The sequence below is a fragment of the Sarcophilus harrisii genome, chromosome 3 (assembly GCF_902635505.1).
Source record: "Sarcophilus harrisii chromosome 3, mSarHar1.11, whole genome shotgun sequence".
Classification (NCBI taxonomy): Eukaryota; Metazoa; Chordata; class Mammalia; order Dasyuromorphia; family Dasyuridae; genus Sarcophilus; species Sarcophilus harrisii.
In genome coordinates, this window is record NC_045428.1 from 540765709 (window position 1) to 540778045 (window position 12337).

Below are 12337 nucleotides of genomic sequence, written 5' to 3' on the forward strand. Positions count from 1 at the left end.
TTCTGACCCACATCATCATCTTCATATATCCCCCCCCAGCAAACAACTCAGCATCATGAAGACTGCTTGAGCTTTGATCGTCACACCTCAACGGTGCCCTCAACTGCTTCTGACACTCTGATAGGAAGGCAGAGCAATGACCTCTTCTCAAAGGCTCATTTTACTGAGCAACAAGAATCCCAGCAATTTTTTTTTATCTGCCCACAGCAACTCTACTTGGTTTTGATTCTACCATCATCTTCATTTTGTCCCCAAGCCAGTACCTTCTGGCATTATCTTCACCCCCTACCCTCTTTAAGTTTGGTATACTATCATTCCCCTAGGCAGGGACTGGCTTTCTTATTTGTAGCCCTAAGTGCTTAACACAGTGGCTGGCACATTTCAGGTACTTTTAATACATGTTTATTGTATTATATCTAAGTAGCAGTGTTAATTTTGATCCCACAAGACAATAAAAGTTATGTAGAAGTCAGTTCTGAGAAGCTCCTAGGATTTCAAATATATTTTCACAATCTTGCTGAAAACCATAACCTGCTCTACCAACATTTTCAATCCTATTCAGGGACTGAGGGCCTTTCTTCTTTAAAATTTAAGCTGAACTAAGACAGATAACAAAACAGACTTTGGATCTTTCATCTTCCTCCCTTCTCTTCCACAATGTGCTCTGCTATTCGGCTCATGTTACTCTAAGACCACTAATATTCCTTAGAATCACACAAATGCCAGTTAGAAAGGAGCTCAGAAGTCATCTAATACAACACTATTACTTTATAAATAAGCCAAAGGGACTTGGCCGAATTTGATCCCAAAGACAGTCTGGTGACAAGGCTGGAACTAGAACCCCAGCGATCTCTCCATCACTTCAGGAGTCTTCTCTTCTTTTTCAGATCTTCTGAAGCACTTACTGTCTGTACCAAACATCTGATGCCTACCATGCACTGTCTGTATTCTTATCTTCTTTATCTTCCCAGCTGGATTCTAGGATTTTTGAGAACAGAGGTCATATCTTTCATGTTATATTACCCAGAACACTAAGTGCAGAGACCGCTATGAAGGATATGTTCAATACTTATTGATTGATGATCAAAGTTCTCTAGTCTTTTAAAATAGTATGTATGAAAATGATTAAATCAAGTACTTAAAAAAAGACCCTAGTCTTCTTTTGTAAGTTGTTAACAAAATAAATCTATCCTCAATACATCCTGGATGAGAAAAGCTTTCAGATTACTTATTACTACTCTGTGTTACCTGCCAGAGTCTCTGAAGGCAAATCTAAACACAAAGGCCTCCTGGAGACAACTTCTACTATTCAGTCTTCTAGACTAAACTGATGAGTCCAGCCATGCCTAATCACACATTACGGGAATGTTGGGAATGAAGTAATTTTTGTAGCCACTACTCTGCCTTCAGCTAATGCTTTTAGATAGATTCCCCCCAAAATCAATCCCTAACAGTACAGGTAGGAGAATGTCCCTAGTAAGAAAGGATAATTCATTTCTTTTCTAAGAACAGTTTTTCTCTTGTATTTTAAAGCTGTTAAAAGCCCCTTCAAGGACAGATTTTTAATGTGCACATTTACAAAAAGATTTCTAACCAGACAATTCAACTTGAGCGACCTGTTTCCTGCCTGAAGGGCCATTAGGCCTGAATGGAGAATCCAACAGATGCCTAAAGGAAAAAATCCACTTCTGGTTGTTTTAAGGTAATATGCAAGTCTTCTAGCTTCTTCTTTTACTGATTTTTCTTACATTTCTTAAGAAGTCAAGGCAACTTTAGAGAAGAGAGTTCAGATTTATCCCCAAAGTCCTTGTATCTTTAAGAGACTTCCTGGCTTTTCCCCTTTGCCCAGAAAAGCTGCTTTTCAAAGAAATCATGACCATTTAAAATGTACACTGTTTATACTCTGGCTAGAGCTGATCATCACGACCAATACCACTGGGTCACAGTCAGTAAACAATGTCCTCTGAATAACCTCCCTCAGCTCCCGAGGAAGCCCTGATTCACTGGGGTGGTTCTGCATAGGAAATATCATTGTGAGGAATGGCTCTCTGGGGAGGGGGATGGGATACAGAGAAAAAGAATTAGGTGATGTAAAAACAACAGACAGCAATAAAAAATTCTTTAAAAAAATTAATATGAAGAGCTATTGGAAAACAGAATGCAAAGCCAAGCCCAACAAGTGGCAAGACGCTTGCAGACCCAAGGCATTCCCATTTCTGCCCTTTACCTGAAAGAGCCCGTGGTGGTGAACAACGCCATCCTGAGTGTGGAGAAGGGAAAGCAGAGAATACTCTGTATGTAAAAGCATCTTGCCTTGCCTTTCCTCTTGGGTCTCTAGTCCTTGTTCTCCCCTTTCTTCAAGGGTCAAAATCTTTAGGGAAAAGGAAAAGAAAACCTTATTTTATTTTTTGTTCCTTAAACAAAATGACTGGTAGGACTAGAGTGCAGTATTGGAGATGTCACTTCTAACGCACATGGAAGACTGAACAGGCATCTCAAACGTGACTGCTCTTTAATTTTATGTACATATAAATCCATCTTCACCAAGAATTGTAGAGAGAGACAGAATGTGTGAACCTAATTGCTTCAAGGTAAAAATGGAGTCACAGCAACACTGGTGTGAAGCTCCTTAAGGCACACAGTTCTTTCAAGAAAGCAGAAGTACTGAGGACTTCTTTTCCACCTACCTTTAGCTGATAGAAGTCATCTGTCCCATCTTTCCTTGCCAAACATTGGACAATACTGGGCACTGGAGAATTACCTAATCGAGGACCTGAGGGCAGAAGAGAATAGATCTGTTTGCATTTTAGGGGTTTTGCCTAATGTCTTAATGCCTTACCATCATTAAGATGATGTAGAGCTACCAGGGACCTCTCTGGTCAGCCACCCCCACTCTTATTACCTTCCCAATAGTATTTTAATTTTTGAAATACATGTAAAGGTATTTTTTTTTTTTTTTTTTTTTTTTTTATTTAATAGCTTAATTTACAGGATATATATACATGTAATTTAAGCATTAACAATTGTCAAACCTCTTGTTCCAATTTCACCTCTTACCCACCAACCCTCCTAAAATGCAGGATGACAGTAGAAGTTAAATATATTAAATATAACTTAGATACAATAAGTATACATGACTACATAATAGTTATGCTGTACAAAAGAATCAGACTCTGAATTATTGTACAATTAGCTTGTGAAGAAATCAAAGATGCAGGTGTGCATAAATATAGGACTGGAATTAATGTAGTGGTTTTAGTCATCTCCAGAGTTCTTTTTCTGTATAGCTAGTTCAGTTCATTACTGCTCCATTAGAAATGATTTGGTTGATCTGCTTGAGGATGCCTGATCCATCAGGACTGGTCATCATCTAGTATTGTTGTTGAAGTATAATGATCTCCTGTCCTACTATATTCACTTAGCATCAGTTTGTAAAGTCTCTCAGGCCTTTCTGAAATCATCCTGTTATTTCTATACAGAACAGAATATTCCATATTCATATACCACAATTTATTCTAGCATTCTCCAACTGATGGACATCCATTCAGTTTCCATTTTCTACCACTAAAAAGGGCTGCCACAAACATTGTCACATACTAGGTCCTTTCCTTCTTTATAATCTCTTTGGGATATAATCAGTAGTAACCACTGGATCAAAGGTCATGCACAGTTTGAGTAACTTTGAGCATAGTTCCAAACTACTTCCAAAATGGTTGGATTCGTTCACAACTCCACCAACAATGAATCAATGTCCCAGTTTTCCCACTAAAGGTAGTTTTCAACATTCGTTTTTGTAAGATTTGGAGTTCTAAATTTTTTCTGTCTCCCTTCCCAAGATAAGCAAGCAAACTGACAAGTTAAATGTGTACAATCCTTTTAAATATATTTCTATATAAGTTATGCTGTGAAAGAAAAAATCAGAAAAAAAGGGAAAGACCAAAAAAAAGAAAAAGTAAACAAAAAAAGGTGAAAATACTATGCTTTGACCCACATTCAGTCTCTATATCAACTCTTACTTAGACAAGCCTAAAAGTTGACAATGGGCAAACTTTCTATAAACTGTGCCATTCCTAAAAACAACCTAATCAATGGGGTTTTAAAGTCTTCTTGAACAGTATCATATCTATAAGAAGAAGCTTCTTACATACAAACGGTATACTTGCAGCACTCCTCTGGGTCCATGGAGATCCCTTTTTCAAGTAGGGAAGGGATTAAATGATACCCTTCTAGAAGCCTCTAAGATTTCATGACTCACCGTTCTTGTACCACTGACAAGTCCACATGCCGAAGGGTGTTGTGTCATGTAATCTAGCACACACCTGATCTCTGCCCCTCCATGTGAGGGCAGAGTTTCCTAAGACCTGCTTGCCTAATTCAGTTAGCTCCTGTCGACAGGGGTTCAGTGTGTGGCACAGAGCCTGGCACACAATAGAAACTTAATATTAATTTTTATCAATGTGACAGCCAACACTTGGCAACTCAACTGCAAATCCCAGAATGTTAAACCCAGTCAGCCAGTCCACCATCCCACATATCCTAGTTTCTCTTCATTTTGTTAGTATCTTTTCTCAGGTATGCTGATACCACCAAGTGCTCTTATTCAGAAACTGTCAGCCAAATTCTATAGGTTATTGGGAGTTACATCAACACCTTTCTAGAATTAATTGTGCACTATTTAGGTACCACCTACAGGACAGGGGTCTCTCAGATGGATTCCAAACTAGGTATGACTTGATCTCATGGTAAAAATAAAGCAAGTATACCTGTTCTATATCCCAACTGGGTTGGACTGGAGAGAGTGGAGGAGGAAAAGCTGTAATTTTCAGGGAAAAATGCCTTTTCTCCTCCAAAGAAAGAGACAAAATCAGCAAACACATATACCCATAAACACATGTGGGCACACCTGAAGGTATTCAGTTTCAAATATCTGCTAATTTAATACTTTACAATTCCCCTGAGAAATAATAAAAAAAATTAATAAACAACCTTTAGTTTAATATACGAGCCCTGATAATTATGTGACTGAATCCACCTGGTCTGAATTTGAGTTCATATTGTAATTTTGCTACTATCTTGTTATTCCATTCAGTCAGCACATAGAACAGGTTGTAAGCCAGCTTGCTTTTAGACAACTGAGAAAACAAGTGTGACTTACCTAAGATAAATGGCCCAGCTCTCTTTGCATTATTCCCAGAAATGCTACTTCCAAGAGCTTTTGCTCGAGCAGACGTTTCCCCAGCTCCTCTGTCTGATGCTCTCCGCTTCATCCTCAGCTCTGGAAGAGAAAGAAGAGATCCCCCCAATGACTAAGTCAGCTCATTCCCCAGCCTTGGGGATAACACAAGCCTCTGCCTTGGAATTGCATCAGGAAGCCACCTCCTCTTCCTTTTACACAGAGACAAATCTCACTGACAAGAAGCAAAAGCTCTTTGATTACCAGATTAACTGAGGTCTAAAGATGCCTGGCAAGTCAGAAAGGAAGACTCTGGCCACAGAGATAGGAAAAGCAGCATCTACTGAATGAAACCAGGTGTCTGACATGCAATGAAGGCAATTTCTGCAGATGCTGAAGGCAACAAGTACCCAGCTCTGGGAGTCAGAAGACGTTAGCCCAGTCCCAGTGCCAACATTTACATGTTATATATTGCTCATGAGTCCTAATCCTTGTAAAAAAAAAAAAAAAAGGATAACATTTGTTCCCTCTATCTCATTGGACTGTTGTGGGGAAAGCACTCTATAAATTGCAAATTATCATATAAACCTGAGCTCTGACTATTTTTTATCACTACTATTAGCAGCAATTAGTACCCATATCCTTAATTTGCCTGAATTCACAGGTCAATATCTGGATATTCATATTCATGATATTCATAAAAGGCCTCCAACTAGAGAATTCAACATTTAAAAAATATATTTACTTCACTCCACTAAAATCATGCACTTAGAAAATTAACTTGAGAATTAAAAAGTTAAGGATATGGCTAAACTAGTATCAGTCAGTATACATTAAGTCTGAACCCTAATCTGGGTTCTTTCAGTTGCCTGGGTAGTCATTTCTGTTCATGGGTAAATTATAACAACAAAAACTCACTTGAATATGGAGACCACCAATCTTTTGAAATGGAGGCAGCTAGGTGGCGCTAGGAGGCAGCTAGGTGATACAGTGGATAGGCAGAAGAGCCTACAGTTGGGGAGCCTAAGATCTGGCCTCAGACTCTGGGGCAAGCCATTTAACTAATACTTAACCAACTTCAGCTTCCTCATCCCTAAAATGAGCACAAAGACAGCACCTCCCTCCTGATCCCTCTCCCCCCAATAAGGCTTCATGACAACCCAGGACGCAAGAGCCTGGCATCCTGGCATTCTAAGTCTCAGCTGTGGCCCTGGTCGTCTTACTCCATTCTTCAGAGACTAAGTTTTTCACTTGTAAAATGAACCTGTCCACCTTTAAAATGTTACAGAGAAATCTAAGGTATTCTACATCGGCCAAAGACAACACTGATTTCCCAGTGGCCTAAGATGGGTTTCATGCCTTGCTGCCCATCGTGGGCATTGATCAGTAGCTACCTATGAATTCCTCAGACACATTCACCACAGACAGAGATGGGTTACTCTCCCTACCCACCATAAATAATGAAATAATTTAAATAAAATAAAACCGGTTAGGTCACTGTTTTTAAGACATTTCACTCGCCCTCCTGCCTTAGACAATTAGTACTAATAGGGTTCACTAGGCCCAGAAACAGGAATTATTCTTCTCCATGGAGACTCCCACAGAAGCCCTGGTACATCTGTGCATATGCTGCCTTTTCTACACAACACTGTCTAGACAACAGTTTGATGAGAACTGTTTCAACAGAGATGAGTGGGAACAGCCCCGCCAATCTTGCTGCCACACACTGTACCTTTGACTTCACCTCCCCACCCCCTATCCAAGGCCACTGGGACTCAGTGACAATAACAGAACAGGAAATCTGTTTAAAAGTATGGGCAGCAGGAAGCCCGGTAACAGAGAGAAAAATCAGAGGCCAGGCCTGCCCTAGGGGCTCCCTCTCCTCAGGTCTTGTCAGTCCCACTTTAATTCAGGCAAAGCCAGGCATCCTATGAAGAGGCTGAATGCAAACCAGCGCTTGCTGCCAGGAGGAAGGGGACACTCAGCATCTCCGAGGCTCACTGCACCTGTTGCGATCTGTTTGTAGAAACTAGGGCTTGGGGAAAAGCCTCTTGAGACAAGACAAGAATAGACTGCTGCATACTAATTCTAACCTTTGAAATTTACTTGTAGGCATTGCATCATCACTTCAGCAGCCTAAGAAATATGTCCAAGGGAGAGTCTATCACCACTGGGAACACATATTATTCCTACATTTGCCACTTAAGAACAGGGTACAGAGAGATTTCTGTGGGCAATATTCCCAGTAGTGCCTCTGAAGTCTTCTTTCAAGATTACACAGAGTCCCTGGTAAGGCAGTGACAGTGTGTGTGTGTGTGTGTGTGTGTGTGTGTGTGTGTCCGCCCACATCTCCTAAAGGAGTCTTCCCTGCCAGGACTAGAATGAGCCAGCCAATCTAAAATTAGGGGTAGGGGCTATATCTATTTGCAGTTCCTCACCAAGTCTGTGCTGTAGCTTACTGCTGGTGCACAGGGACGTCAATGCTTTCTGGCTGAGAAGTAACAAATGTCTCTTCTCCCTCTTCTGCTGTCCTCTTATTTGGCTGCTAGGAATGAACTCTATTGGGGTCTGGCATGGCTTAGTGAGGCAATAATGAAGGGTGGGGAAATCAAAGGGAAACACAGGAATATATCATCTTCTCCTCTTGGGAGCTGTAGCAGTTACCCCATTTCTTAAATAATTTTATCCACATGTACTCTGGAAATGGTGCTTTTGGGGAAAAACAAACAAACAAACAAACAAACAAAAAAAACAGGTGACAGAGGCCATCACAGGGATCTTGAGGTAATGGCAGCCAGAACACCATTATGATACCAACAAAATATGTAAAATAATTCAGAGAAAAAGTTCAGAAAAGGGCAGTGAGAGTAATATTACTCCTTTGTTAAAATTAATATTTTCAAAAAATTAGAAGCAATGATTTTTACATATAATTCTCTCTTCTTTTCATTTGTATTGAAACATTTGTATTAGCTGGAGATTGTTAAATTTATAATAAAAAATAAAGAAAAAAGCATTACTCTAACCAAAAATTATTATAGATCAGTGAGTTTCAATCTAGGTTATGCCAAATCGGGAGGGGAAAAAATGGCATCTTTTATTTCAATATAATTGGTTTTCTTTGTAATCCTCAGTATTTTATGCATATAAACATTATTCTGAGAAGGGGTCCATAGATTTCGACAGATTGCTAGGGGGTAAACCTAATTTGAATATAGCTGGACCAAGATGGGAATCTCCAGACAAAATAGACAATGCCAGAAGCATTTGGGAACTGACATGATTCAAAACCACTACTGCCACCAAAGGTCCAAGCTTTTTTTCTGTAGAATACGGAGTCCAGGATAATGGAGCTGTGCACTTAACTCAAACAGCTGGTCTCGGCTTGGTAAAGGTCAGAAGGCTCCTGTAATGTAATGACATAAGCTGACTGTCCTCCCTTACTTAGCATGTGACTCAGTCCCTCCTTATCCTCCCCAAGAAAGGCGTTCTACTCTCATTCTAGGAGTCAAGACTCCCTCCCAGATACTTTACCTCTGAGAACACTCCTAATGTGACTGACTGACAGAGATTACAGAAGTTAGCTGGGAAGGGTCTTTGTCACCTTAAACAAGGCCAATCCATCCTCAGAGGTGCTGCCATTAACACAAGAAAAACAAGGGAAGTCAGAAAGTTGAAAGTAGAGCTCTCAAACTGGGGAGTTACACAAGTGCACAGGCCTCCAAACAATCTCTTTTCCCTCAGGGACTCCTGGTGGATCAATTTGTCATCAGCTGTGACATTCTAGCTCAGAAAAAAAGAAATTCCTGCTCTACAGTGGGCTCAATGCAGTAGAGCATAGCACAACGTGACTGACTGACCTTCAAAAGAGGCCAGGGCATAATACTCACAAAGCTCTTTGCCCAAGAAAGGACTTCTCCAAAGACAATCCATTCTTTGTCTTAGGGTTACCATCGGGAAGGCTCTCAAAGGCAAGGGACTTTGGGCAAAGATCTCCCACCTGGGACAAGTGCAGCATTTATTAAGATCTCACCACTGTGTTAGGTCTGGTTGGGTGTGGTGGAACTGATAGGGAGGAAATGCAAAGGAAGTGGAAGACACAGTCCCCTTGCTTCAGACTTTATGATCTAGTTGGGGAGTTAAAATGAATATACCTGAACTCTTAAGTAATAATACATGGAAATATATTACATTTAAGATTTAGTGATATAACCTAATACTATCAGTCTCTCTTCTCTCCTAGTCCTTCATAGAGCTATCAAATTAATCTTCTGAATAAACAGAGCTGATAATCATTGCTCCTTTTCTAAAAACTTCTACTAACTATGCCCAAAGGGCTATCAAACTGTACATATCCTTTGATCCAGCAGCGTCTCTACTGGGTCTGTATCCCAAAGAGATCATAAAAAAGGGGAAAAAACCCACATATGCAAAATTATTTGTAACAGCTCTTTTTGTAGTAGCAAGGAACTGACATATGAATGTAATGTAATATTGTTCTATAAGAAATGATGAGCAAGTTGATTTAAAAAACCTGGAAAGACTTACTAGTGCTAAATGAAGTCAGCGTGGTTCCAGCAAGAACAAGATTATATGACGACTTGGCTCTTCTCAACAATTCAGTGATTTAAGGCAATTTCAGTATATTTGGGATGAAAAATGACATCCACATCCAGAGATATCATGGAGATTCAATGTGGACTGAAGCAGAATATTTTCACTTTAGTTGTTTGTTTTTTCCCCTCTCTCACAGTCCCCACCCCCCTTTGATCTTATTTTTCTTCCAAGACATGACAAAAATGTGGAAATATTTAAAAGAAATGAATGAATTTAACCCGTATCAGATTTCCTGCTGTTTTGGGGAGGGGGTTAGATAGGAGGAAGAAAAATTTGGCACACAAAAGTTTTATAAAAACGAATAATGAAAACTATCTTTACATATATTTGAAAAAATAAAATACTATTGAGAAATTAAAAAAAAAAAACCAACAAAAACCCAAAAACCTTCCACTAGCTCTTTATTGTCTTTCTAGGATAAAATGGCAGTTCTCCAACCTGGCATTTAAAGTCCTCCACAATCTACCTGAAATGTACATTTTTAATCCTGTTTTATATTTTTTCTTTATGTACTATATATTCCAACAAAAGGAAACTATCAGGCTGCTTCCCATTCTTGTACTCCAGAAAATAAGTCTCACTGTTAAAATTCTTCTCCAAGATTCTGCTCAAGCGACTTCCTAAATGAAATCTTCCCAGATTCCGACTCTTCCCAGGGTCCCAGCCTACCCCTTTCCTCCTTTGGAGGAAGAGACACCACTTCTGCCATGGCCTGCCTACAGCAGAGATGCAGTCCTCTTTTCTCCAAACCAGGAATTCTCTTATAGATTGAAGACTCACTTAAAGTAGGATGGAATAAATAAACAGAATGGCCTGATTAGACATTGAGTATGAACACAAAAAAACAGATTTCCAGAAAGGATCTTTTAAGACTTAACTTAGCCTTCCACTACACAAAGCACTAAAGTTAGAAATATTTTCTCATGACTTTGTATAAATTGAAATTTTAGTTGGGATGTAGTTATCCGCTGGTTTGCAATTGGTACACTCCAAGATATCTTCTACCAGTATGAGAAATATGACTTTTTATATGCATGAATGTGTCCCAAAAGAAGTTTTTTTCCACAGATAGAAGAAGTAACTTCTATAGGGCTCATGCTTAGACCTAATCCTATTATTGTTTTTCACAGATTAACTGTACGAGGTCTAGTGACAGAGTTTTCAGAGTGTAATATGGAGAATGTAAACACTTTTCCATAAAAATTCTGATTCTACATCCAGTGATTTTGTTCTGTCTTTTTATTTTTGAGATGAATTTCTCCCTGAAGATTCCCTGTCAAATGGAATTAATATCTATATTCCCTGCTTCAGAGGACTAATGGGAAAATCAAATGAGCTAACAGATATGAGGTACTCTGAAAACCATAAAAGACGATGTCAACCATCATCTCATGGGAGCCTTCTTCTTCAGGTGATGTGATCTTTGCAGTGAAAACCAAATATCTTTCGTACCTGGCCCAAACTCCCATTTCAACTTTATTACATATTATTTGTCACATACTCTGTGGCCCAATCAAACTGGCCTTAATATTTTTTCTCACATATAACATTGCATCTCGCTGCATGTCCGGAATTCACACCTTATCCCATCTCTGCTTCTTACAATTCCTAGTTTGTTTCAAAGATTGGCTCAAGGGCCACCAGACCTCTACCTGAGTCCTTTCCTGATCTTCCCAGCTGTCAATGGACTCTCTTTCAAAATAACCATGCATAATGAAGATCTCAAAATACCTTATAAAGCAGCGGTCATCAAAACTATTTGGTACTGGCTAAGAAATAGAGCAAATGATCAATGGAATAGGTTAGGTTTATAGGATATAATAGTCAATGAGTGTTGTAATCTAGTGTTTGATAAACCCATAGGACACTAGCTTCTGGGATGGGAACTCAGTATTTGACAAAAATTGCTGGGAAAACTGGAAAATAATATGGCAGAAATTAAGTACTGACCAACACCTAATACCCTGTACTAGGGTATATATAAGATGGAAATCTAATCATGGGTTCATGATTTAGATATAAAAGGTGATGTATAAGTAAAACAGAAGAACAAAGGATAGTCTGTCTCAGATCTGTGGAGAAGGAAGAATTTATGGCCAAGGAAGAACTAGAATACAGTATGAAATGCAAAATGGGTAATTTTGATTACATTAAGTTAAAGTTTTTGTATAAACAAAACCAATGCAGATAATATTAGAAAGGAAGCAGAAAACTGAGGAAAAAATTTTATATCCAAGGGCTCTGATAAAGGCTTCATTTCTAAAATATATAACGAATTGACTCAAATTTATAAAAATACAAGCCATTCTCCAATTGATAAATGGTCAAAGGATATGAACAGACAATTTTCAGACAAAGAAATTAAAACTATTTCTAGTCACATGGGAAAAAAATCCTCTAAATCACTATTGATTAGAGAGAAATGCAAATGACCCACTACACATCTCTCAGATTGGCTAAAATGACAGGAAAAAGATAAATGATAAATGTTGGAGGGGATAAGAGAAAACTGGGACACTGATACATTGTAGGTAGAGTTGTGAAATG

The 12337-nt window shown here is 39.0% G+C and overlaps 1 protein-coding gene across 3 annotated transcripts in view; it reads right to left on the reverse strand.

The window, feature by feature from the left end:
- Positions 1 to 12337, reverse strand: part of STK40 (serine/threonine kinase 40) — a 57022-nt gene that overhangs the window by 27379 nt on the left and 17306 nt on the right. For 2 of the 3 annotated variants that reach the window (XM_012545893.3, XM_031962158.1), the window contains exons 2-4: positions 5156 to 5275; positions 2688 to 2773; positions 2228 to 2371 (exon numbers count right to left, since the gene is read on the reverse strand). In XM_012545893.3, coding sequence (XP_012401347.1) covers positions 2228 to 2371; positions 2688 to 2773; positions 5156 to 5267 — 342 coding nt within the window. In that variant the 5' untranslated portion in view covers positions 5268 to 5275. Of the gene's footprint in view, positions 1 to 2227; positions 2372 to 2687; positions 2774 to 5155; positions 5276 to 7611; positions 7744 to 12337 lie in introns of those variants that run through there. The other variant, XM_031962159.1, reaches the window with a different exon arrangement.